Source organism: Rattus norvegicus, chromosome 4 (assembly GCF_036323735.1).
Source record: "Rattus norvegicus strain BN/NHsdMcwi chromosome 4, GRCr8, whole genome shotgun sequence".
In the NCBI taxonomy this organism is placed as follows: Eukaryota; Metazoa; Chordata; class Mammalia; order Rodentia; family Muridae; genus Rattus; species Rattus norvegicus.
This window is the reverse complement of record NC_086022.1, coordinates 17,699,545-17,724,272: the sequence shown is the minus strand read 5'-3', so window position 1 is coordinate 17,724,272 and position 24,728 is coordinate 17,699,545. Positions and strand designations below refer to the sequence as shown.

Below are 24,728 nucleotides of genomic sequence, written 5' to 3'. Positions count from 1 at the left end.
AATAATAATAATAATAATAATAATAATAATAATAATTTTATGCATTAAATGTACTGTCTGCCCAAAATGCAGAACTGGTATGATAAAGAAAAGTTTATTTACTTATTTATAAGAGAATAAAATTATTATGATTACAAGCATCCCAGACGTAAGCAATGGGCTAATAGGGCTAATATTAACTTGGATATTTTGTCCTTCTTCATGGAGAGTTTATGAGGAAGACAACACACTTCTTTTTAGCAAGCAAAGTGCAATAGTTAAAAGGGTACAAAAATCCCAGATATCAAGTCAGTGATAGGAAAAACCTTCTGCACGTTTGTTACAGTATATACGTTCAATATGGAGAGGCCATTTTAAGATGAACTGAAAAGCAGATTAAAACAGAAAGTAATATCCAGTTTAATAATCCACTTTTTTCCTGTGATATGCTATGATTATCTGTCCTGCCATATGTCACTAAGGTAGAAAATATTTTATAGAAAAATAATATACTTTTCAAAAAATACTCTATGTGTAACCTACTAAACTATAAATCCAGGTGTTTCACAATTATTTTCCTTTCATAATGCTGGAACACAGCCCAGAACAGATGATGCCAGAAGTCCAGACAGAATCTCTGAAACTAAGTTCTTGCTACTTGGAGAAAATGCCATTTTCAAGTAATATCAATCATAAAATCTATCCATAATTTCCTTTAACATGAAGAAAATCAAAACTTTGAGAATCGTGTAATAATTAAATTGTCTGTTACCATGAACCTATATGAAGGTTCTCTAGTAATTTCCCTCCACGAAATAAGGCTGTTTGCCTGCCACGTGGCTGACCTCCATGCCAGCTTAACTTAAATGGCATGGCGTCCGCTTTCTCTCTATGTTCATCCTACAGGCAGCTGTCCGAATTTATAGCTTGTGTGACTTTCTTTAAAGTCTAATAAAACTGACCTCAAGCCTCAAAAGAGGGGTGTGTGTGTGTGTGTGTGTGTGTGTGTGTGTGTGTGTAAAAACTAGAACAGTAAAGTTCCTAGTAACTTTAGCCGAGAAATTCATATTCATGCAGAGTGTACAAAAGTGCAACCAGTCCATGGGTACCAAGGTCAGTCCTAGTCTTTACAATTGAGACGCATGGAATTCACCAAATTCACACATATTCTTAAAAAAAAAACTTAAAAATGTGTACAATCCATAACTTAGCCACAAGACAATAGAGCCATAAAAGTAGCAACATAAAATAAAGTAACACCTCTATTTACTTCCTGAGAAAACTGACATAGTAGCTTCCTAAAGCTGGTCCCCATGAGAATTTATATAAATCGGATGCTTAAAATATGTCTGGGTATGATGAAAAAGGAAAGAGAAGTCACAGAAGATAATACAGGAAGAAAATCAAGTATTCTACACACAAGCAAGAAAACAGTGTCCTCTGTCTGGGTTTTTGATTTCACCTCACTGGACACAGAACAAAGGATCTGTATGTCTTCACAGTGCCCTTCGGAGACAGGTATCTCTGACTGCAGTTGGAACGCTGAAGTTCTCAACAAATAGTTTTCTCGGGGTAATGTCAGCAGAACGGCGTCTTCCTGTGCTTGCCCGCATCAGAGTTCGGGATGGGAGCAGCACCCTGCCCTAGCCACTCGGACTTGATTCACAAGAACCTCAGTGTTCTCTCCTACAGCACCAGACAAGCTACTGCCCCACATTCCTGCTCAACTCTGAGTTGGGACCCCCTTTAAGTCTAAATTAGTAGTCAAAACCCAGACAGTTTTCAAGCATATTCCAAAGCTCCTTAGAAGAATGATGTGTCCATTTCAGTTCCCTGATTTTAAGATACAAAGTATACAAGGAAATCCTTAAACCCAGAATGTTAAACTTCATTGTGGCCACAAAAAGGGGAGGGTGCAAAGTCCCAATGTGTCTCCTGATCCCTTTGGAGGCTGAAGTCACAGACTTCATATGATTTTCCCTTTTCCTATCTCTGTTATAAACTGGTAGACGCCAGCATGCTAGGGTATAAAGGGCTCCCACAGTGAGCCAAATTCTCACAAGTTCAACATTCTGGTTTCCTTCATTAATGGGGAAGCCATTGATGTTTTTAAAAAAAAATTAAATGGAACACTCTACAGTCTATCTTCAGTAAATACCGTGCATTAAATATAATTAAGTCTCCCTTCAAAAATTCAGGACATGAAATTGCCTCGGGTTTCTCTTTTAAATAAATTCCACTTTCAATTCGAAATATTTCAGCCCTGGATGCTGAAGGTATAAGAGATGAGAGTGAATTTATATTAACTCCAGTTTTACTCTGGAATTAGTCTTTCCTCTTCTAGTTGTTTAAAAGCATACTATTTTAACGTTCATATAAGATCCACTCTCACCTTTTCGGAACCCCTCACCAGGCATAGGCTGTTACTCACATCAAGTTGCTTGTTCACGTTCTCAGCTGCCGTCGTTATCAACCTGTTCAGTAAACATGTGCTTAGCCCTGTCCTCCATCATACGTGAGACACGTTTACCTTCACAGTTGTGCACATGTTTGGTTTTCACAGATTTTAATGTAAGAAGGGACTTAGCAAAACTGACATCAGGAGGTTCGAAAATGGAAACCAACGTGAAGAAACGTAAGACCCAACCTGGAAACTCATTGGCCTTTTACCTTGAGTACGTAAATTAACTGTCAGTCTTAATTTCCTGCTTTGTAATATGACACACACTCTTTACACTAGTTCTAGAAAATGGAAGAAAATGCAGACCATGAAAATTGGGAAAAGTACTTATACACAATTTAAAAACATCAATCAAAAAGGAAACATATAGAGGACATGGTCTAAAAGAAAGAGAGAGAGGGAAGGAGGGAGGGAGGGAAGGAAAGAACAAAAGGTGATTCGTTTTAATTTTTGCTTACCTGTGTGTGTCTGTGTTGTTCATGTATGCACTTGCCCATAGTGGCCAGAAGAGGGCATAAGATCTCCTGGGTCTGGAGTTGAAGTTGAGAGTTGTCTAATTCTGAGTCCTCTCTCTAGTCTGTACACGCCATGTACTAGCCGATCACCTTCAGAAGCTGAAACACTAAATGGCTCCCAAACTGAAATTCAGGTGCTTCCCACACAACTGTGAACCCACTCCCTAGCACTCAGACTCCCGTTACCTATGTGGCCTTTCATTTTTTTCTCTTTGCCACTAAACTTCTAGAGGGCAGGATCCATGCCAGACACAGGTTTGGATCCATGTAACCCACATCACTGCCCACAACAGACAATTACATAATAGTATGGACTGGTAATCTGCATTTCGGTAGTTTAACATTGGGGCTAGATAGATTGTCGTGCTATGGTGCTGGTTTTGGTGTTTTAGACCAAAGGAAAGAAGGAAGGAAGATGGGAGGGAAGGAGGGAGGAAGGAAGGGAGGGAGGGAGGAAGGGAGGGAGGGAGGGAGGGAGGGAGGGAGGGCAGGCGGAAGGATGTAAAGGTATAGTAAGCCTTCTGATTCCTATTATAGATGATGCCTCATGGAAATTCTTGTTCTGCTGAAGAAGATGGAGCCACTCTAAATTGAGGGTATTGCCATTTGAGGAAGATGAGGAGAATGCAAACCCACCCTGGCATTTAGGAGTAGGCATGGAGCTTGCAAAGCCCGTGCCTGCCGGGTGACATCGCACCTAGCACCCGAGGATGTGGTGCCCGTGAAACTGTTCTACTTTTACTTTGTATGCAGTCATCTGTCTCTGGAGCTATCTAAATCTTCAGCCTAATGACATGTTTGTGCAATTATATATATTCAAATGATGCCGAAATATATTTAAATTAGGATTAGGAATCAATAAAAAATTATTTCACTAAAGATCCTGATATTTAATATTGAGAAAAAAATCAATGTCTCAAATTCTGCTCCTAGATTTACATAGGCAGGAGAGACACAGGTAAGCGGAAAAGCATCATGGGAAGAGGAACAAGATAAGGGCAGGCATGGGGATTAGCACTGATGGATACTCATGACGTCATATCCAAGCACGGGAAGGGCTGGAGAATGGCAAAGCAGAGGCAGCGTGGAAACCAAACCACACAGAATCTTAACACCATACTAGTAATTAGGGTGGTGCTCCGGAAATAATGGGAGCCACCAGGGACTTCCGAGCAGCCACTGATAAGATAGATTCACACTGTCAATCACGAGGCTTACAGGAAGAAGGTATGGAGGAAGACCAGGTAGGAGACTGTTGCAGCAGACAGACTCAGGTGAAGGTGGAAAGGAGGGTGGTGATGTAGGTCACATTCCAAAGAGAGGTGACAAGGCTCAGGGGACAGCTGGGTGTGAAAACACAGCAAGAGAAGAAACCCACATGGACAAGTACTGATGCACGATAACAAAACCTAGGTTTATATGTGAGATATTTTTACCAAGATAACAAGATGATAAACATCTTGGAACCTGGCACCTTAGGATGTCACAGCTGAAACATTACAGCACCTTGGAAGCTCTTCTGATGTCACTATGAGCATAAACCTTATAATGGCTCAACACCATTAACCAAGGAATTGAAAATCAAAGAGCAAGAACATAGGCACACAGTATGATCAAGGCAGCAGGCTATGTCACAACAAAGCAGGAAGACCTCTGTCCCCAGCATCAGGATGGCTTCATAATCTCTGTGGATTATAATGAAACAGGACAAACTAGATGACGGCGTTCGACGGCCAATGTTTACAGGCTGTTTTCTCTCTTATCAGCTTCCCAAAGATTGTTCTATTCTAAGATACGTGGGACTTGCAAGCCATAGAGTTGGCATTCTACAAATATTTGTTAAGTGGATTACACATGTTTAGAACCAGTTGTTACAACTAAACTTTGAGTAAACCCAATCCACAAATGATACTTAGGACTCAAAGGAGGTGATGAACATGGGCTATACTTGATTGCAAGTGGTTATAATTATTAATGAGAGGGTAAATGCTCTAAGCTCCGAATTCCCTTCAAGATGCAATGAAACTTGGCTGAAACTTTGGATAGGGGAAAAAATTGGTTGTGAAAACCATGTAACTGACATTCATTTCGAGTCCTGTTTTTATAAACTTCTTCAGCTGGTCTCTCTGGCATCTTCACACTTTGAGAAAGTCTCAAGTAGGCTGAGTTGCTCTGACACCATAAACAGACTAGGCAACTTCAAAAACAGTATATCTATTCCTCCCAGCTCTGGAAGCTGGAAACCCATGAGGAGAAATGCCCCCCGAGGAAACCGAGTCCTTAGGACATCCCATGGGCTCCTGGCTTGGTTACTACATTAAGATCCAGATTTTAGCAAGAACGATGGGAAGACATGTTGTTCAACCAAAGAGCAACTTCTTTATGTCCAACAAAGGCATTTCGTCATGAACATCAACAGAAGAAAGCAGTCATAAAAACATTATGAGGGTGCTTCCAGCCAGACCTGAATTATCTTATCATCAAAGGGACTTCACATGAATGTCCTTCCACATATATAGACATGGAAGACTGATTGTCACTAATTATAATTCTGGGTCAGTGTTTAGGAAATACAGGTTCCCACGGAAGACAACACCAAATTATTTTTCCTCAAAACATCCTACTCAAACCAGTCTCCAGATTCATATCAGAAATGCATGGCACAAAAAAATACATTTAAGCAGAAGAGACACTGACAAATTTATTATATATGTGCATATATAAATGTTATAGAATCAAAAGCATAATAAGAGCTCACTTTACATAAGGCATTTGCTAAACCCTATTGATTATATTATGAGAGGTATCACCAATGTTGAGAAAAGAAGGCAAGGCTTGAAAAATACTTAGGAGAAGGCTAAATGTAACAATGTCAGGAGGATCATCTCCTCCAGGGTTGTGCTTCTCATCCTGTAGATGTCTATGGCCCTGTAGCACAGGAATTCCCTGGGAGTTTGAGGAAAAAAAATGCAGAGTTTTAGACAATCCTGTACCTTCTGAGTGCCAATCCAAACATGAGAGTTCAAATCCATCTATGCACGTTATACGTTTAAGAAAAGAGGTTCTAGAAAAAAATTGGGTTGGCACTTGTGATGTAGCAGGGATGTCTAAGAGGAAGAATTTCAAGAGGACGAAAAAAGGTTAAAAAAACCACCTAACTGCAAAGCAGGAAGTAAAAAAATGTAATATTCATGGGCTAAAGAGAGGGCTCTGTGGTTAAGAGCACAGGATACTCTCAAAGAGGACCTGAGTTCTGTTCCTGGTGCCCATATTAAGTGTCTAACAACAACCTGTAACTGCGGCTCCAAAGGAAATGGGCGGCTTCTGCTTCTACTGACACGTGCACTCATATGTACACACTACCACATGGACATAGATACGTACATACACACACGTACGCACGCGCATTTATAAAAGGATGGTGTTCTTAGTGTTTTGAAATCTGCTGGTGGGCTTTTCATTCTCTTCCGTACTCAGAACGATGGGGGAAGAGTCAGATGTGAGTGTCACCAGAGGGAGAGGGAACGGTCTCCGAGTGGCCTACTTTCCCAGGCAACCCTCTTGGCAGAGCCTACATGCTCGGGAGGTAATCAGTAGCAAAGACAGAGGCAGATGGGGACGAGCAAGGCAGAGTCAGACCTCTCTCTTCCTTTCACCCCGGGCCAAAGTTCTAGAGGTAACTGGCAGGTCAGGGAGGAGGCTTTCTTCAATCTGGTGGAGAACTGTGGCTAGGAAGGGCTGACCGTGCCACTCCCAACCTCACAGCGCCCGTGAGCCATGGGCACAGTGTACACTTCTCTTGAGGCAGGAAGATGCAGAGCACTGGAGTCTACAGAATGACCCTGCAGCGGAGGGACGCCCGGAGCAAACATTGAGCAGGGAGGACCACAGCGTCCTCAACCGACAGTGCCTCAAACATCGAGGTAGTCTGGCGGCCTATCTGTCAGTAGACCAACAGGTGTGATGACCCATCAGTCGGGTTTGCCGAGAGATGGGAATGAACCTAGCTACCATGATGACATCACACCATGGAGGTCAACAAGGATCCCCAGCGCAGTGCTAGGCAAGTTCCACAACAAACATTATCAAGGATCGGTGGTACCTTCAACTATGGAAGAAGAAAGAAAAGGGGGGGGGGTGATGTCTAAACAAAGGATAACAAATGTCCTCAGCCTTGATCGCATGGTCTTAGGGACCTTAGAAAACCCGGCGCTCCCCTTGCCTTCCACAAAACCGACATGGTAGTGGAACCATCCTAATGTGTGTGAAGGAGCTATGCTCCACTGTGACATCAAGACACTTGGAACAGGAGACCACCCAACTTCTCAAGCTACGTATGCACTGTAGGCAGTGATTAAAGATCTGGGAAATAAGAGATGAGTAAGCGAAACTAAGACCTTAGAAGTGGTGTCCAGAAAAGGCAACCACACCCTTAAAAGGTCAGGACATTAAGAGGTAGGCTAAAATGTTACTGACCAGAGGAAGCAAGCCTGTGGATACAGAAGTAGCAACAAGAGTTATGGGAAAGCCCAAACTAAGTATAAAGGATTCCATCCCAGAAGAGGAGAGACAAGACCTTACCTCTTCTAAATAAATACTGATAGGTGTGGTTATCTGAGTGTCTGTCACATTTCTCAAGGCTTCCAGATCTGTGAAATAGCCTGTGATATAAAACCACTTCATCAGTGAAAACATCCACAATCTACTGAGATCTCACGGTAAATGCCTGTAATCCCAGATAATTTTAGGGAGGACTAAAACAGGTTATAAATTAAAGCCCGTGTGGGATATGCAGTGAGTTCAAGGCCATCCTATGCCTTGAGGGGGAAACAGAGGCTAGGGATATAACTCATTTAACATTTCATTCATGAAACCTTCAGTCCAATATGTACTACCACCAAAATGGGAAAACCATCTATTCATGATTGACTAAATTATCATTTATGAGAAAGTAAAAGAAAGTCAGAAGTAATCTAGCATTATGAAAGAGATTTTAAAGTATTAAGGAATACATGAATGGTTGTCTTTGCCTCATATTACTTTAATGTCAGTAAGGGACCAGGACACAGGAGTCCTGCAGAGTGTTAGAATGCCAGAGAGGAAGGAGGTGAGAGGCGTGGGGGACTGAGGCGGCTGAGGATGGACAGGGCTCAGGTGTAGAGCAGTGTCTCATCAACAGAGCAAATTTACCAACCAGACTAGACACATCCGGGCACACGATCTGTGATCCATGTGACTGCAAGGATCTGTGAAAGTCAGGTCAGCAGTGCATGTACAGAACACACCAGCACGACGTGTGATTCTTAAAACGGGATTAACCTCAGAAACGCCAAGCCTCATGGGAGCTTTCTTCCAACCGCCATTGTATTGTGGTGGCCTCCCGGCAGCTATACTTACATGACCTGTGAGTGTAAAACGCTGGGCTACGCAGAATTAGCATGGACTAAGATTGCCAGATAAAAGGTAAGTTCCCAAGAAAGAGAATATGCAGTAGAAATTAGGTAAATAAATTCCAAAAATAAAAAGAATCCTGTGACCCCATCTTAGGCAATGAAAGCAGAAAGCATTTCTTGTAACTACAGGTTAAACCTTAAGGGATTCTTTATAGCTTATCAACAGATACCGATACTAACAGGTTTAATAACTCATAAATTAAAATAAAAGCTACTACCACTTTGTAAGAGATGCTTCTCCTCACCCAATAAATAAATTTAGGGTAGGTCTAGAATTTTATTTTTTTAAAAATCTGATAAATTTCAGAATGGTTTAAAATGTTCTGAAATATAATCCACTCCCCCAGGGAAAGGGCACATTTGTCTGAATCTGTCCAAATGATCTTTCGTAATGTACGTTTACGGGATTGTTTGATTTAATAAAAATAAGGAAAAAAGAACAAGTATAAAATGAAAGTATACAAGGAAAATGGTGTTTGTTTTATCAACAAGTAATAATATGGAAGGCAAATACTGTTAAATGAATTATAAAGTCTTACAGGTTCTTAAAACTCACCCCTAAAGAATTCTAAACAATGCACAAACATTTGTCTGGTGTGGTGCCAGTGAAGGGGCTATTAACAGAAACTCAGGCTCTACAAAGAATCTGTGGTAGAAAAAGAAGTAATTAAAATTGATTTTTACCTCTGGAAGTCTTTGCTATGCACACATCTTTGCTAAGAAAGTCAACAAAACCATTAACGTCTAAGGCAGTAAATGGCTCAAGCGTAAGGCAGGGCTGAACCTCCAGTGCTGATGGCAGTCTCTATTAAGAACTCCTGGGCCATTTTCTGAGAACTTTAGCACATTAACTTATTCTGTCCCGAGCCCCATGAGCTAGATATATTTATTACTAGGCATGTATGGAGTTTAAAGTATGTAGACTACTTAAGGTCTCAAGAAAAACAAGTGCCATTAGAATTGTCACCAGCCTTCCTTCACTCCGGAGAGTACCTCCTACAAGGTTCAAGACATCTAAGGGAAGAAAGCTATTCACCCATAGCAAAGGATTCGGTGGGATTCTACATTACACAGGGCTTGCAGCCAATTAGGATCAAATATGCTCAGAAAAGCACAAGAGAGTTTGACAAATACAGAGGCACAGTAATCCCTGGGGCATTCTGCAACTCTGAAATTCCCCAAACTGAATGTATCCCTCTTATGATTTTTCTTTTATAATTTTTTCAATTTTATTTTTCTTGGATATTTTATGTATTTACATTTCTTTCTTTTTTTTCATCTTTTTTAACTTGAATATTTCTTATTTACATTTTGATTGTTATTCCCTTTCCTGGTTTCCGGGCCAACATCCCCCTAACCCCTCCCTCTCCTCTTCTCTATGGGTGTTTCCCTCCCCATCCTCCCCCCATTACCGCCCTCCCCCCAACAATCACGTTCACTGGGGTTCAGTCTTAGCAGGACCCAGGGCTTCCCCTTCCACTGGTGATCTTACTAGGATATTCATTGCTACCTATGAGGTTGGAGCCCAGGGTCAGTCCATGTATAGTCTTTGGGTAGTGGCTTAGTCCCTGGAAGCTCTGGTTGGTTGGCATTGTTGTTCATATGGGGTCTCAAGCCCCTTTGAGCTCTTTCAGGCCTTTCTCTGATTCCTTCAACAGGGGTCCCATTCTCAGTTCAGTGGTTTAATCATGGCATTCGCCTATGTATTTGCTGTATTCTGGCTGTGTCTCTCAGGAGAGATCTACATCCAGTTCCTGTCGGCCTGCACTTCTTTGCTTCATCCATCTTATCTAGTTTGGCTGTATATGTATGGGCCACATGTGGGGCAGGCTCTGAATGGGTGTTGCTTCTGCCTCTGTTCTAAACTGTCTCCCTATTCCCTGCCAAGGGTATTCTTGTTCCCCTTTTAAAGAAGGAATGAAGCATTCGCATTTTGATCATCCCTCTTGAGTTTCATGTGTTCTGTGCATCTAGGGTAATTCAAGCATTTGGGTTAATACCCACTTATCAATGAGTGCATACCATGTGTGTTTTTCTGTGATTGGGTTACCTCACTCAGGATGATATTTTCCAGTTCCATCCATTTACCTATGAATTTCATAAAGTCATTGTTTTTGACAGCTGAGTAGTACTCCATTGTGTAGATGTACGTATCCCTCTTATTAATTCTAGTCTCTCCCCACCCCCTTTTGGCCATGAAATTTTGGTCTTTGACCTAATAATAAACATATTACTCCTCTAAATACACCTGGTAAGGCTAACAGTGGTAACAAAACCATAGGGCGTTCTTTATAAACACCACCAGTCATAATTCCTACCGCTTAAGGACAAAACACGAAGAGAGCATGGTGTGGATGAGGTCTGGGTGTGCTCTGCTGGTCTTCCTATGATCCCAAGTGACACAGGGCTCTGATAGCTCATGTCTCTTCATAGGACTACATACATTTTGCAAAGCCAAGTGTGAAGGAGCCATGTGATGATATTGTCCAAAGTAAAGAACTGAGAATAAAGGAGAGACAACATCGACACAGCACAGTCCAGCCTATCAGTTAACTTATCCAATCGCACAGTGCTTTTCTCATCAAGCAACAAGGATCCATCCCACAACTAATTTTCACAACTCCGTAACGAATAACCTATTAAGTTTTAGTCACTCTAACTAGCAACACATAAAGATAAATGGGGATAGGCTGGGTTGAAATCCATCCAAATTATCCCAGATACCACAAAAATGTGCCAATTCTTTCTGCATATTAGTCAAACTCAATGCTGACTCCTATATGTATCTGCTTCACCAATAATGACGAGAAGGCTACTCTGGGCTGCCCGATCAGTCGGTAAACAAGTCCCACAAGATTCTTTTACTAAGAGCCAATCCCACTGAGCAAGTTAACCAACATTTTTTTTAAGTCAGCAATTTCAGTATGGTGCAATCAAGAAGAATGATTAATTTAGACTAGATAATCAAGAACAACCTCATTAACAAGGTAGAGAGAGAGAGAGAGAGAGAGAGAGAGAGAGAGAGAGAGAGACTAATCTTTCACATTGCAATTTGAGTACAGATAGTATCATAGATTCAATACAGAATGTCAGAAACCAGTGATTTCAGGTTCCATAGGTATATTACTTATAAAGAGTTAGAGAATATAAAATTACAATCACTGTCCATTTCCTAGTGTTACATATAAAATACCAATGGAGACGCCTGGCTGGTAGGAGCTGCTTCAACGTATGACAGACAGGATACAAACCCTGTTGCCCTGGTGTGCTCAGTATACATACTACACTGAGTTCTCTCCTAGGAAGGACTTGGGAGAAAGACAGAAGCATGACAGATTTCTTAAAGCATCCCGTTAGAAGTACCTGGGTTCTCACGCGTGCACTGTTGGAACATACCTGTACCTTAAAGGTGGTGAGGATGGAAAGGGAAAAAGACATCTGGCTACTGAGAGAGTAGAGGGGTCCTTGTTAAAACAGGTAGAAAGCTCAGTTGATCTGAGTCCTGTGAAAAGCAAACTTCCAAGCCACCAACTTGGATATTTAAATGAAAAGACTTCATCTGTCTTATGTAAATAATAATAATAATAATAGTAATAATAATAGTAGTAATATATCATTATTACTATAGTATTCTAGGTGTGTTCTGTTTCGGTTAGCCTTTTCCTATAAGAAAATGGGGGGAAAGTATGTTGTGGAATAAAATGAAATACGGCTACAAGACCATCGAAATCCTTTGGACAAGAAAGGGAAGAGTATGTGTTCTGCCCACATGCGATACCACCCAGTAAGAAGCAGGGAGGACCAAGGAGCAGAGGGCAGCATCTCCTGGTACAGGCCCTCAGCAGTGAAGCTCCCTGGCCGGGAGCCGTGGGGGGTGGATCCTCCCTATGTACTGCATTTTGAATGGGTGTGTGGCAGGACGTTCAGAGCTCATGGCTGCCTCTTGTCCCATCATTACATTTTAGAACAGACAACTCGTTCCATCGTTTGTTTATTTTGCAGGTCCACAAATTACTGAAGATAACTAGAATCTCACCCAAACCCAGTAAGAAAACTGGTGTTTGTTAAGTGGAGAAGATGGGGACGACACTTTATATGCAGGATGGACTTGAAGCTTTGACAGCTGCACACTTGGCTGTGGCAGGTAAGGTCAAAGTACCCAGTCAAGCCCCATCCTTAGAACCTGCGAATGGTGCCTTATGGCAGTTCAATGCACTCTACAAGTATAACTATAAATCTTACGGTAGGTCTGTGAGCGTGGAATTTGTAGATGAGCTTGATGTAGTAATCATAAAGGCTGTTAAGAGGTGAAAAAGAGAAGCAGGGGAGGAGAAGCTCACTGGCTACAGTTGGCTCTGAAGGAGAGCCTACTATAAACCAATTAAAACATGCAGCTACCTCAAGAGCAGCATTCCCAACCTCAGGGTCATGACTCCTTTGGCAAACTCCTATCTCCGACAATATTTACATTATCATTATGATTCATAAGAGTAGCATAATTATAGTTATCAAGTAGCAATGAAAATAATGTTAAGGTGGGGGGGTGGGGAGGGAGGTCACCACAACATGAGAAACAGTATTAAAGGGTCATAGAGTAGGAAGGTTGGGGACCACTGCTCTAAAGTGTGTGAGGAAAGCCAGGGAACAAAGCAACCCTGAGAACCTCCAGAAAAGACTTAGAACCTTTTCGCAGGTTCTAAGAATGGGGTTTGACTGGGGACTTGGACCATACATACCTACTGTTTTTACCCACTGGAAATTTGTTTGGGAATTCTGCCTCCAGAGAACCTCATAACAAATATTCTGCAGTTTGAAACCACTTAAAATAAGCCAACAAATGTTGGTTTTTCAAACTGTTTTCCCCTGTCTGTATTAAGATTTCTAATCATCATTTAACAAGTTATTATAAAAGACAGCCTGAGCCTTACAAGATAAGGCTCTGTGACCTCATAGGCTCAAATGCCATCTGAGACCAGAAGCTCACCAGTGCCTTACCCTAGGGAATTACACACTGGGGAAATGCATGGCAAGACATGTGACCAAGAAATATGTGACCCAAGAATGTGACCAACACACTCCACTTGCCTTGCTTGAATGTGTTGATCTTAAATGTTCCAAGGCAACAGGAACAAATAACAAAATGAAAAACTAAGACTGTGGCTGGGTTCAAAAGCTTACAGTAAACACTTTCATGCCTTACCAACATTTTCCACCAAATTCTAGAAGATAATTCTTCTGTTTCCTAAGTCAGTCACTAAATCCTAGAGGGTAGGCATTAGAAGCTCCTGTCCTTGACACGTGTCACAAGTCAAGTCTCATGGTCTAAATGAAATGAACCGGAGAATAAATACTGAGGCAGAAGATCCGCTTATTCCCGAAACAAAGTAAAATGCTCTCAGATCACGAGGACGACGTGAACAGTAGACCCTCCTACAACAAACAGCAGTGTTACTTCCTGACTTTTATTAGTTATCTAAGAATATCCTGACTGTGGAAAATTAAATATTACAGCACTCTACTTGCTTTTAGGTATCATTCATTTATTTCGGTCATTTCATAGCTTGACTAGTCCGTTTTCTTTAATGCTGTTTGGCTGGTGTTTGTTCCTACAGATAGTGGGGAATTATGAAGAATATATTCTGGCATAATTTAGCACAAATTTATACATGGCAAAGTACTGTAAAGAAAGGGCAGAACACAGAGAACTGTAAGGACTATGTCCCCTGCTGCACTCACAATAGCTGGACTCAGGCAGGGACTAAGACCAAACACTAAACATCAACCAAATATTCTTAATCCCTGCTAACGGCTCCTGTTGTGGGAGTGGAAACCCTGGGAAGATGCTGGCCGAGAGGAGCCAGGTTTAAAACAAATGTTCATTGAGCATGCAACAGGGAAGACAAGAAGGTTTCGGACACACAGAATGTGTTTCAGCACACAGCACACGGCATGAGAAGAAAGAGAGGCAAGGGGAAAGGCCTGGAAGGAGCAGAGAAATAATCTTCAGCAATAAGGCTGTGGGACGCAGAGGGAGCCTGGAGCTAGAAGTGTGGGGGTGGGGGTGGGGGGGAGGATGGGAAGTGGACGATTCCAAGCACACAATGGCACAACCGGTAACTCCCTTTAGAATAACTAATAACACAAATAGACCAGGGACACAGAAGCACACAAGTCAATTGGAAATGACATGTCCATTCTTCCAAGGAAACAGACTGTTTGATTAGGGTTTTGGGAAATAGCTTAAGCAATGCAAAATTAAAACCTGATAAAGCAAGAATTTCTCAACTACGGAAGTCATAGTGTGAGTCCAAAGGCAGGGGAACGACTGACGGGCAGCAGGCAAGGTCCGCCAGCAGAAGACTTCAAAGTCTTCACCTGCTTCCCCACCCCTGCCCGTGAGCCTGTAATAGTATGCTATACCACAGAGGGGAGGCAGCTTCTGGAGGTGATTTGCTTGTGTGGGGAAGTTGAGTACAGAGAACTGTCTGCTATGATAAGCTCAAAGCTTTGAAATGAGATCGAAACTGAACAGCGAATTCATGAAAACCGTCCTTTTTTTTTTTTAAAGCTAGTACCTTTTATCTTAGAAAAATCATCAACAAATGAAATTTGATAAATAACAGGAGCCCAAGGTAGTCTAACGGAACAACGTCCTAATTGCAATTCTACTGCTCTTACAATTATGAATTCTCAAAGACGTAAGAATAAAAGGTGCTTTCTTCTGGAATAATTATTCATACGCAGTGGAAAGAGTGCTAAATATCCACAGGGCTCATGTAAGCATCTTAACTGATTCAAATACTGAAAGCTAGAAACTAAACTGAAATACTTAAGTGAACAAAAGTGCAGTCTGATGCCCTTCAGGTCAGGAGACAAGACTTGGTCCTCTCCATTGGTTTAGGCCTGAGTCTATGTACTTAGGCAACAGTGAAACACCTCTAATTTAAATAGTAAATACTACACACCCAGCACCCATATATTTACTAATTATTTGCAAATCTTATGCAAGATTCTCTCACTTCAGATGTTTAAAGAGATGCGCTCTTTTATGAAAAGGGGTGCACTGTTTTCAATAGACTGTTTTAAATGCTCTATGCTCTAAGTATTTTTAAATAAATCATTGAGGAACAGAACAAAAGACATGAAGATGAAGTCACCCTCCTAAGAATCTAAGTGGTACTGCTGGGTTACCCAGGATACCACTTTACATCTCAGTTGACCAGTTGCCATGAATTATTAGGTGGACGATGCCACACAGTTTATTGCACACGGCCTTAAACATCGAAACTTGGACTAAAGGTCATAATTCACTGCTAAGTCTGACTTGGAGAAAAATGTTTTCATTATTACAAGAATTAAGATTTGTGAAATAAGTACACAAGGTTTTTTTTTTTTTTTCTCTTTTAAATGGGAACTGGGCTGTCAGAGAAGTGAGAGACAAGAAGACAAGGATGGACTGGAATTCTAGACAGAAAACACAGTTGTCCAGAAAAGCCAAACCTCCAAGCAAGAAACAACATGCAAAGGAACCCATTTGCCGTTTGTTTGCCTGTTGATAATTTTAGAATCCTTCTAATGCATTGATTTGGAGGAATAAGAATCATAACTCCTCCTGGAACTCATCTCTCATTAATTCACCACAGATGGTAAGAGAAATCAACTTCAGCTGTATGTTACACACTCAACTATATTTAATAATTAATCTAAAACAGGGGTTCTCCGCAGAGGTTACATTTCTGCCTCCAGGGGGCGTTTGGCAACATTTTTAGGAGATGAGAGACGCTGGGCTGCCCTCAGCAGCTAATGGGTGGAGGTCAACTCCATTGCTAGACATCCTACAACACACAGGATACACACCCCCTCCCCAGGAACAACAAAGAACTATCAACTTCAAAAATCGCCAACAGTCATAAAAGAGATGCCATGCATTCTGAAACTGGCAGAAGCGAAATTCCATTTTTCAAATCTTTCATAGGTGTCTAATTAAAAGATAAGCTGCCACTACCAGGGAGGGGTCATTTTACAACTGCTTTAAATGTGGTGGATGGCAGCTCCAAGAACTGCATTGTAACCCACAAGACCTTCTGAGCAGGTTCTCTGAAACCACAGGAAAAGAACTGTCTAACCCTTTTATCTTATGTTTATTGTAAGTCACCTGGTTCAGTATCAAGTCCTGTCTCTTCTGTAGCTAATCTTCTAAAAACACACTGACCTCATAAAAACACAGTATCTTTCTAATATAAAAATTCAGTCAATCCAATTTACAGAGAAAGATTTATGGGGGAGGCTGTGATGGGTGAAAAAAAAAAAAAACATCACCCAGGTCTTTAAAATGCAAAGTTATTTCACAGTTTGCTTGCAAAATGACTCAGATCATTATTACTTTTAGTCATGCCAAGTTTGCTTCTCCTAAGCCTACTAGTAATGGAGAAAGAACGAAATAACCACCATCTTTCTGCAGCCGTTAAACCAATGAAACAGGAGCTTACTAAAAAGCAGATTTGTGCAGTGATGTTTCCTTTTTATCAGACTGTGAGAAGAACACAAGCAAATCACTGGAAGTGCAAATGAAGATTGTAAGAAATCTATCATCTGCCCAAATACCTCAAGTGTGGGAGGAAAACAAGCAAAAGGAAACCCCGACTCACAGACCTATAATAATAATAATAATAATAATAATAATAATAATAATAATAATAATATAACCTGTGAATATTTTCCTTATATCACTCAATCAAAATCCGGATTTACTCCTTTTTTCCCCCTCCGTTCAAAAAACTGGAAGACCTCCATGTCGGCTTTCAGCAAAACAGTGTTTTAAGAATGAATAAAGAAAGCCTGGTGTGCACCTGTCAAACCTCACTGGAGCGAACACCGCAGTGGAGAGACGACCCTGTGGTGGAGAATGAGCCTTTCGCACCTGTCAGGGCTCTTTTCACCCGCGAAGCATCTTCCTCTCCTACTATGGGAGCAAACGTGAGCCAACTTTGGTGGTTTCCATCCCCCACCCAGGCAAAATCCAGCCTCCGGCGCAGCTCAAGTCCTTACGCAGGGAAAACCTCAGCGCTCTTTTTCACTCACTGAGTCGCCATATGAAGTTGACAGGCAAGATCACTGAGACCCCACGGAGGCCCCACACAGAGAGCCCCGAGGCCACCCAACGTGGCACTTTCCAGGCGTGGGCAAAGCAGAACGCCTCATGACACCTCTCACCACGGGGTGTCCGTGGAGAGAGGGTGCTTGGCTTTGTGGTCCCGAATTGTCCCTCATCTAGGGAGGGCAGAGCTCAACTTCAAAGATAGGGTTCCCACGCGTCCCGCCGCCCGGCCACACTCTGGTCTGCCCGTGAGGTCGCGCGACAGTCACCGCCCCGGCCAAGAAGCCTCCTGCGTTGTGCAAGGGCTGAGATGCCGCGCTCGCTCCTTGCTGTCCCCCGACCCGGGCCCGGTCCCCACGGCCGCGCTCACCCAGCAGCAGCAGCTTGACCTCGCGCGCCGCCTTCTCTCCGTCCTCCCGGAGGTTGCGGTCGATCATCTTGCTGCGCTCCACGGCCGCCTTGTCCTCAGCGCTCAGTGTGCAGCCCATGGTGGCCGAGCGTCGCCGCGCCCTCGGCGCCGGGGCCGGCTGGCAGAGCGGGGAGAGGCTGGCCCGGAGGCGGCCCCGCTAGGTCCTCAGCTCCGGCAAGCTGGAGGCGAGGTCTGCTAACCGATACGCCGCCGCCTCGGGCGGCCGTCCCCGCCCGCGACGCTCTACGATCCGCGCCCGCGAGTCCCGGCGACCGCTAGGCTCCGCTACCGCCGCCGCCGCCGCAGCTGCCCGTGGCCGAGCCGCAGCCGCACACAGCCCGAGCAAGCTCCGCGTCCGCGCGCCGCCGCGGCCCCGCCCCTGCCCGCCCCGCGACCACTCCCAGCGCGCGCTCACGCCCGCCCGCGCACGTGCCGTCGGACAGCGCCCCCTCCGACCGCTGCGCGCCCGCGTGATCGCCGAGCCCGGCGCTTCCTGCACGTCCCCCCCACGAGGTGCCCGGTGCGTCCGCTGACTTCTCCAGCCCCAGCCTGGAGCTCACTAGCCCCCTCCCACGCTCCGGAGACCGCTGCTGGGATCCGTGGGTACCTGTCCCTTAAGGGCGCGGGTGGGACGCTTGCCAAAGTTGCGAACAAGGGGAAAAAAAAAAAAAAAAAAAAAAAAGCAGTCCTGGGCATTTGAGCATGCCTGGCGCCTGCAGCCACGCAAGGGTTTGCAAAATGTGTGGGCTTGTGTGAAGGACCGTGAGAAATAGAGCGAAATGAGCAAGAAATGGGGCTCAGCGAAACCCGAAGTGGCGATCAGCCAAGCGGGAATCTTAATCTTGGAGTTGCCAATACTCACTTCCTCCCTTACCTTTTCTCTTTCTTTTCCTCTGGCTTTCCCTGTGATCTATGCTCACCTTCCTTTTCATAAGGGGACGCATTTTGAAGGATTTTCTTCGTAACCCGACAAAAACGTTTGACGAAGAATCAAAGAATTATTTTTAAAATGGCAAGGGCAATAAAACACACAAGCAAGTCTGCACTCTGCCTTTAGGGCACATGTAAGTTTCTCGCCAAGCTGAGTACCCATGTTTATGGCCATGTTGTGACTCCTGTGCCAATAGCCATGGCATCTGTTTTTTGCAGACCTTAGCTTCTTTGCTGGCAGATGAGCTGTTGAACCTTCCAGGTCAGGGCAAGGCCTAGATGGCTTTTCACCCAGCATGAGGGGAGGAGCATAGGTTGAAGGTTGGGCTCTCTCTTGTCAGTTGCACTGCTGATTATAGGAGAAATGTTGACTAAATAGATGAAGAAGGTACTAGGAGAGAAAATACATTCCTTGGCGAGATAAAAATCAGGCAGTTAGTCTTTGGCTCCCGTTTGAAAATCTGATTTTCAAAGAATCATTTGAAAATCTGGGGTTGGGTTCGAAGGTCTGTCTAAGCTGATGACACAGGCCCAGTAGCTTAGCTGCAGGTTGGGTCCCTCAGTGCAAGCAGAGCTTGTAGGTTGCCATTTTGTTAGAGTCAAACTTGCTGAGCACAAGATAAGCAGTGTTAAGAACTTCCTGAGCCTTTCCTAGGATTCTTTCAAAACAGAAGAAAACCCTGCACACTTTTAGGATATTTGGTCACCTTCTACCTCCTTTGTACTTCCTGGCACTGGAAATGTTCATCAGGAAGTCCAGAATTCATGAAAGTGACAGTCAACCCAATGTGAGTGAGCCATTTGCAGCTGTCAGTTGACTGCCCTTCCTCCATGGTTCAGGCCAGATGGGGAATCAGTCAGGTCTGAGGAGTGGCGAACACAGCTGCACTCCTTATGTTTGGACCAAGTGAAATTGTCAAAGAATTACATGGCTTACACCTTCCCTTTGAAAAGCTTGTCGGGGAAGTGAGAAAATAAATGAGTAGAAGAAGGGAAACCAAACTTCGAAGAGGCTGTAAAATGACGGTGTGGATGTAGGAAGGACTCTCAAGGGAGGCTGGTGGGCAAGCCACTGAAGAAGTGTGCACTGGAACACTGAACTGGTTGCCATAGCAAAGTACGGCAATCACATGGCTTCAACAACCGGCATGTACTTTATTTCTCAAGTCTGAGGAGTCTAAGATAAAAGGCCAATGGATCCAAGTCTCTCCAGTGAGGGTTCTCCTGCTGGCTAGTGCATGGCCACTTTACTAAGTGGAGAAGTAGAAGAAGGAGGCGAAAGAGAACCAGGAATGAGAGAAGAGGAAAATTCTTTCTTCTACTGTCGTTGCCCCCCTCCCCACTTTCAGGACTCCATCTCTGTCTATGTACTTCCCAAAGGTCCTCCCTTCCAGTACAGAGTGTTAGGGCTTCAGCCTAAGAGAACTGAGGAGACATCACCATTCAGTCCAGAATAGGGACTATTTTGGTTCATATGAATATCTAACTAAAAGATTAACAGAGTGTGAATAGAAGGCAGCCATTATTTTATGATTGAAATGAAGTCTGCTGAAAGGAATGTGATGAATGAAAATGAACGTTTAAAATGAAAGTTAGAAAAGAACTATAACGATTAAGGTAAAGAGTTGGACTTGATACCATGAGTGCTAAGTGTGCCCACATTCCCCTGAGTAAAGTAACAGAGATAGAAAAGGGAAAAGCTCTTTGCATCAGATGTAAAACAAATGAGTTACCTACCATCCTAACGAGTGGATGGCATTGGTAATTCAGAGATGATAACCTTCACTCAGACTAATACATCTGATCATGACCTTGCAAAATAGGATTCAACAGTAAAGGAGTTGGGACAACCATCACTAGATCATCTAATATAGAGAGAGTGAAGCAGTAAAAGTGGAATTACAGAGGTTAAAAACCCCACTTCCGAACACTCATTTTCCTTTAGAAAAATCATGATCGTTTTAACAGCTATACTAATTTCAGAATATCTATGCATTTGAAGTGTACAGTTCAGTGGCTCTTACTATAGATGGAGTTGGAAAACCATAACCATACCATTTGTAAAATGTTCTGTGCCCCCCAAAAGAAACCCCATATCCTTTAGCCATTCTCCATAATCCATAAGACCCAGGACATGTTTGGAGAAAGTATAATAGGACTCAACAGACAGTGACAGAGTGCTTGCATAGCTAGCTTTGCAAGTTTGTTGGTCACAAGTCTTCACTGATCTTTGCTTCATTGAGAGAGGAACAGCAGAGAACCAGGTGTACTGATTGGTCCTGGTCACTCCCACTAATTTGTGCTGATTTGGAAGCCTGGCAGTTTCTGCTGGATGGTGCTGCCTCTGCTGATTCATATTTGCTATCCTGACACTACTGAATTGAACCGCTGGTATCCTGACAAACGAAGATTGGAACTGCCCCAGAGAACTAGTTCTAAACAGGTCCCCATGCCCTTGTCCTATTTACCATCTTTTTTCCCCTACCTTTGGATGGTGGGCTAGAAGTGGGGGTTCAAACCATTTGAGATCCCTTATTAAATGTAGCTTTTGAAAAATCTAAGCCTATACTAAACTGTTCATAAAGTATCTTGGGAGAAAATTGTGGATATTTAATGTAGGAATGAGAAGAAGCATGTGAGCTGACCATTATTTCCAAACGAATGAGGATAGGTCATAAATCAGAGGCCAAGTGACTTTGGGTAATAGATGTAGAAATACAGAGAGAATGTTGCAGCTGACAAAGCTACCTTGGAGTGAGGGAAAGAGGTGCATAATTCCTGCTTATTCATCATAGTCTAAGATTTCAACATCTAGATTGAGCATTCTAGACCTATATGAGCATTTAAGACTCTATACCTTTCAGTCATCAAATGGCCTGGTCCCATTTGAGTTCAAAATGAGACTGTAATGCCACAGAAACAATTTCTGGAACTATCCTTTCCCTACTCATAATACCCTTGCAAGAATAAGCCACAGTTACCTGAGATGTTGGTTTGAGGTTTGAATAGATTAGTATGTGTGGAGTTGGGGCCAAGTACCTCTGGGGATTAGAGAGTGAGTGACAGATCAGAAGGTTAGTGTTTACCATTGGCTACAGTGTGAGCACACATGGCTTGTGAACCCCGACTCTATTAACCGCATTGGTTAAGCCTTCTGCTTAGGAAATCAAGAGTTTGGTTTGGGGACTAGCTAGGAATATTTAGGAATGTAAGTGGGGTAGCCTGCCCTCTGCTTTCAGTTTGCTTTACAGAGCCCAAACCAAAACCATTCTTATTAGAGATCATGTGCACTTTTGAGTGACGAGTTCGGGGTGAGGGTGTGGCTGGGGAGCAGGAGTACTGAGTTAATGTAAAGGAAGTGGTGGTTAAAGCTATCGATCACCATAGCAAAACCTAAATTCTCTCTCTCTCTCTCTCTCTCTCTGTGTGTGTGTGTGTGTGTGTGTGTGTGTGTGTGTGTGTGTGTGTGTGTGTGTGTGTGTGTGTGTGTATGGGGTGAGGGTCGTTTTGATTACATTAACTAAGTTGGAATACCTTCCCACTGTAGGTAGCCCCATTCACAGCTCTCTTCTTTTTTTTTCTTTCTTTATTAACTTGAGTATTTCTTATTTACATTTTGATTGTTATTCCCCTTCCTGGTTTCCAGGCCTACCTCCCCCTAACCCGTCCCCCTCCTCTTGTATATGGACTTCCCCTCCCCACCCTCCCCCCATTACCGCCCTCCCCCCAACAATCACGTTCACTAGGGGTTCAGTCTTTGCAGGACCCAGGGCTTCCCCTTCCTCTGGTGCTCTTACTAGGATATTCATTGCTACCTATGAGGTCAGAGTCCAGGGTCAGTCCATGTATAGTCTTTAGGTAGTGGCTTAGTCCCTGGAAGCTCTGGTTGCTTGGCATTGCTGTACCTATGGGGTCTCGAGCCCCTTCGAGCTCTTTCAGTTCTTTCTCTGATTCCTTCAACGGGGGTCCTGTTCTCAGTTCAGTGGTTTGCTGCTGGCATTCGCCTCTGTATTTGCTGTATTCTGGCTGTGTCTCTCAGGAGAGATCTACATCCGGTTCCTGTCGGCCTGTGCTTCTTTGCTTCATCCATCTTATCTAGTTTGGTGGCTGTATATGTATGGGCCACATGTGGGGCAGGCTCTGAATGGGTGTTGCTTCTGCCTCTGTTCTAAACTTTGCCTCCCTATTCCCTCCCATGGGTATTCTTGTTCCCCTTTTAAAGAAGGAGTGAAGCATTCGCATTTTTGTCATCCCTCTTGAGTTTCATGTGTCCTGTGCATCACAGCTCTCTTTCAGTCAAAGAGTTACAATACCATGACCAAGAAATTGGGCCCTTGTTTTCTGTGGTTGAGGCATACTGCCACCGAATCATCTCACCTAACCATCTTACCTTGGAGGCACTGAAAGCATCAGCAGGCAACACTTTGGGCATTGGGTAACTTCATTTTAATGATGAAACTTGCTCCACTGCAATGTTTGTTCTCCCTCAAGAAAATTCATGGAGAGTGGCACAAGGACCGGGATCTGTAAATAGAGGATATGGAGAATACGAGACACTATCATTAAACTGCAGAATAATTTGCAAGTGAGTGCATATGAAGGCATCATGAATGACTCAGAATTATTGGGACAATTTTCATTTCCCTAGACTGAGATGTATTTGGGAGATTTAATTTCCTGCTGAAGATGGTCATTCTTGAGGTCTGTGTTGGTGAAGCCTGGGAGTCATAGGAGAAGGAGGGAGAGGTTACAGAGTGAATGAATGAATCAGTGAATGGAACATGAAATATTATTTTTAAAATGTTACCTGGAGCATGTATAGAGCATGTACAGTGTCAAAAATGGGATGGAGGAATAGGCTTTCAGCCAGTAACCAGGTACTCATGGGACAGTTCCAAGTCCTGTCTCAACTTCATATATGGCTTTACAAGTTTGAGGCTCTTCTCATGGCAGTATCCTTGTGTGTAAGCAGAAATGTGAGGGGTTAGATCATCCCTAAGCTTTTTGTATTGTGGCTTTTCATGAGCCTGCCATTTCAACAGGACAGATGGTTGGCAAACCCGCAAATGCATGCTCTGATGCATAGAAGCCTCGCCGTGCAAGCTGCAGTAAGTAGTGAGTAAATATGGGGACTGCGGCAACTGACGGAGGAAATTCCTGGTACAGGAATTTCACCCACCGCATGTGGCAGGCATGTGGGGCAGATGGGAATGTGGCCTTAGGAATATGTATCTTCCTCCAGCCATGACTCTTCTTCAGGAGGCAAGGCAGGAGGGAAGGGGACCCCTGTGCTGTGAAAGGAAGAACATGGCTACCCTATTTGCTGATGCCCCTCTGATCTCACTCCTGGGATTTATTACTAAGAGTTTTTCAATCCAACAGAAATCTTTTATCACCCATTGTCCAGTCAGGTGCCACTTTCCTGACCTTCCTTCCTACCCTTGCCATGGGTTAATTCCTCTTCTTACATGTTTAGACTTTTTCTCTCAAGACAAGCGTTCCAACGTAGATAAACGCCCTGGACCCTCAAACTTGAACCCCCTCTATTGTGTTCAGCAGGGAAACCGAATTCCAGAGGATTCTAGCCTTTGCCTGTTTCCATACGTATTTGTTAAAAACAAGTCTCACTGGAGGAAGACAGTAATGGACGACTCTGCTTTTCATTTTCTTTTAAGTAAAATGCTATTCCTTTTTTTTCTCAAAGAGTAAATAAATGTTCACACTGACAAAGTAAATAAATCCTGTAAACTCCGCTCTCAAATATTCCCAGAGTCCTAGACCTAAGCCACCATACCCAAATGGAAGGTGTCTCTGGAGCACCTCTCTACTTCCTCTGCGTCCACGCTCACAGACTACCGCTTCGCCACACCCAGTGACAAGAGTC

At 43.4% G+C, this 24,728-nt stretch overlaps 1 protein-coding gene across 1 annotated transcript in view; it reads right to left on the bottom strand.

Moving 5' to 3' along the window:
- Gnai1 (G protein subunit alpha i1) overlaps nt 1–18,212 on the bottom strand; it is an 84,116-nt gene extending 65,904 nt beyond the window's left edge. The window contains exon 1 of the mRNA NM_013145.2: nt 17,876–18,212. Within this exon, the coding sequence (NP_037277.1) occupies nt 17,876–17,993 (118 nt within the window). The 5' untranslated portion in view covers nt 17,994–18,212. The remainder of the gene's footprint in view (nt 1–17,875) is intronic.
- Nucleotides 18,213–24,728: the final 6,516 nt, after the last annotated feature.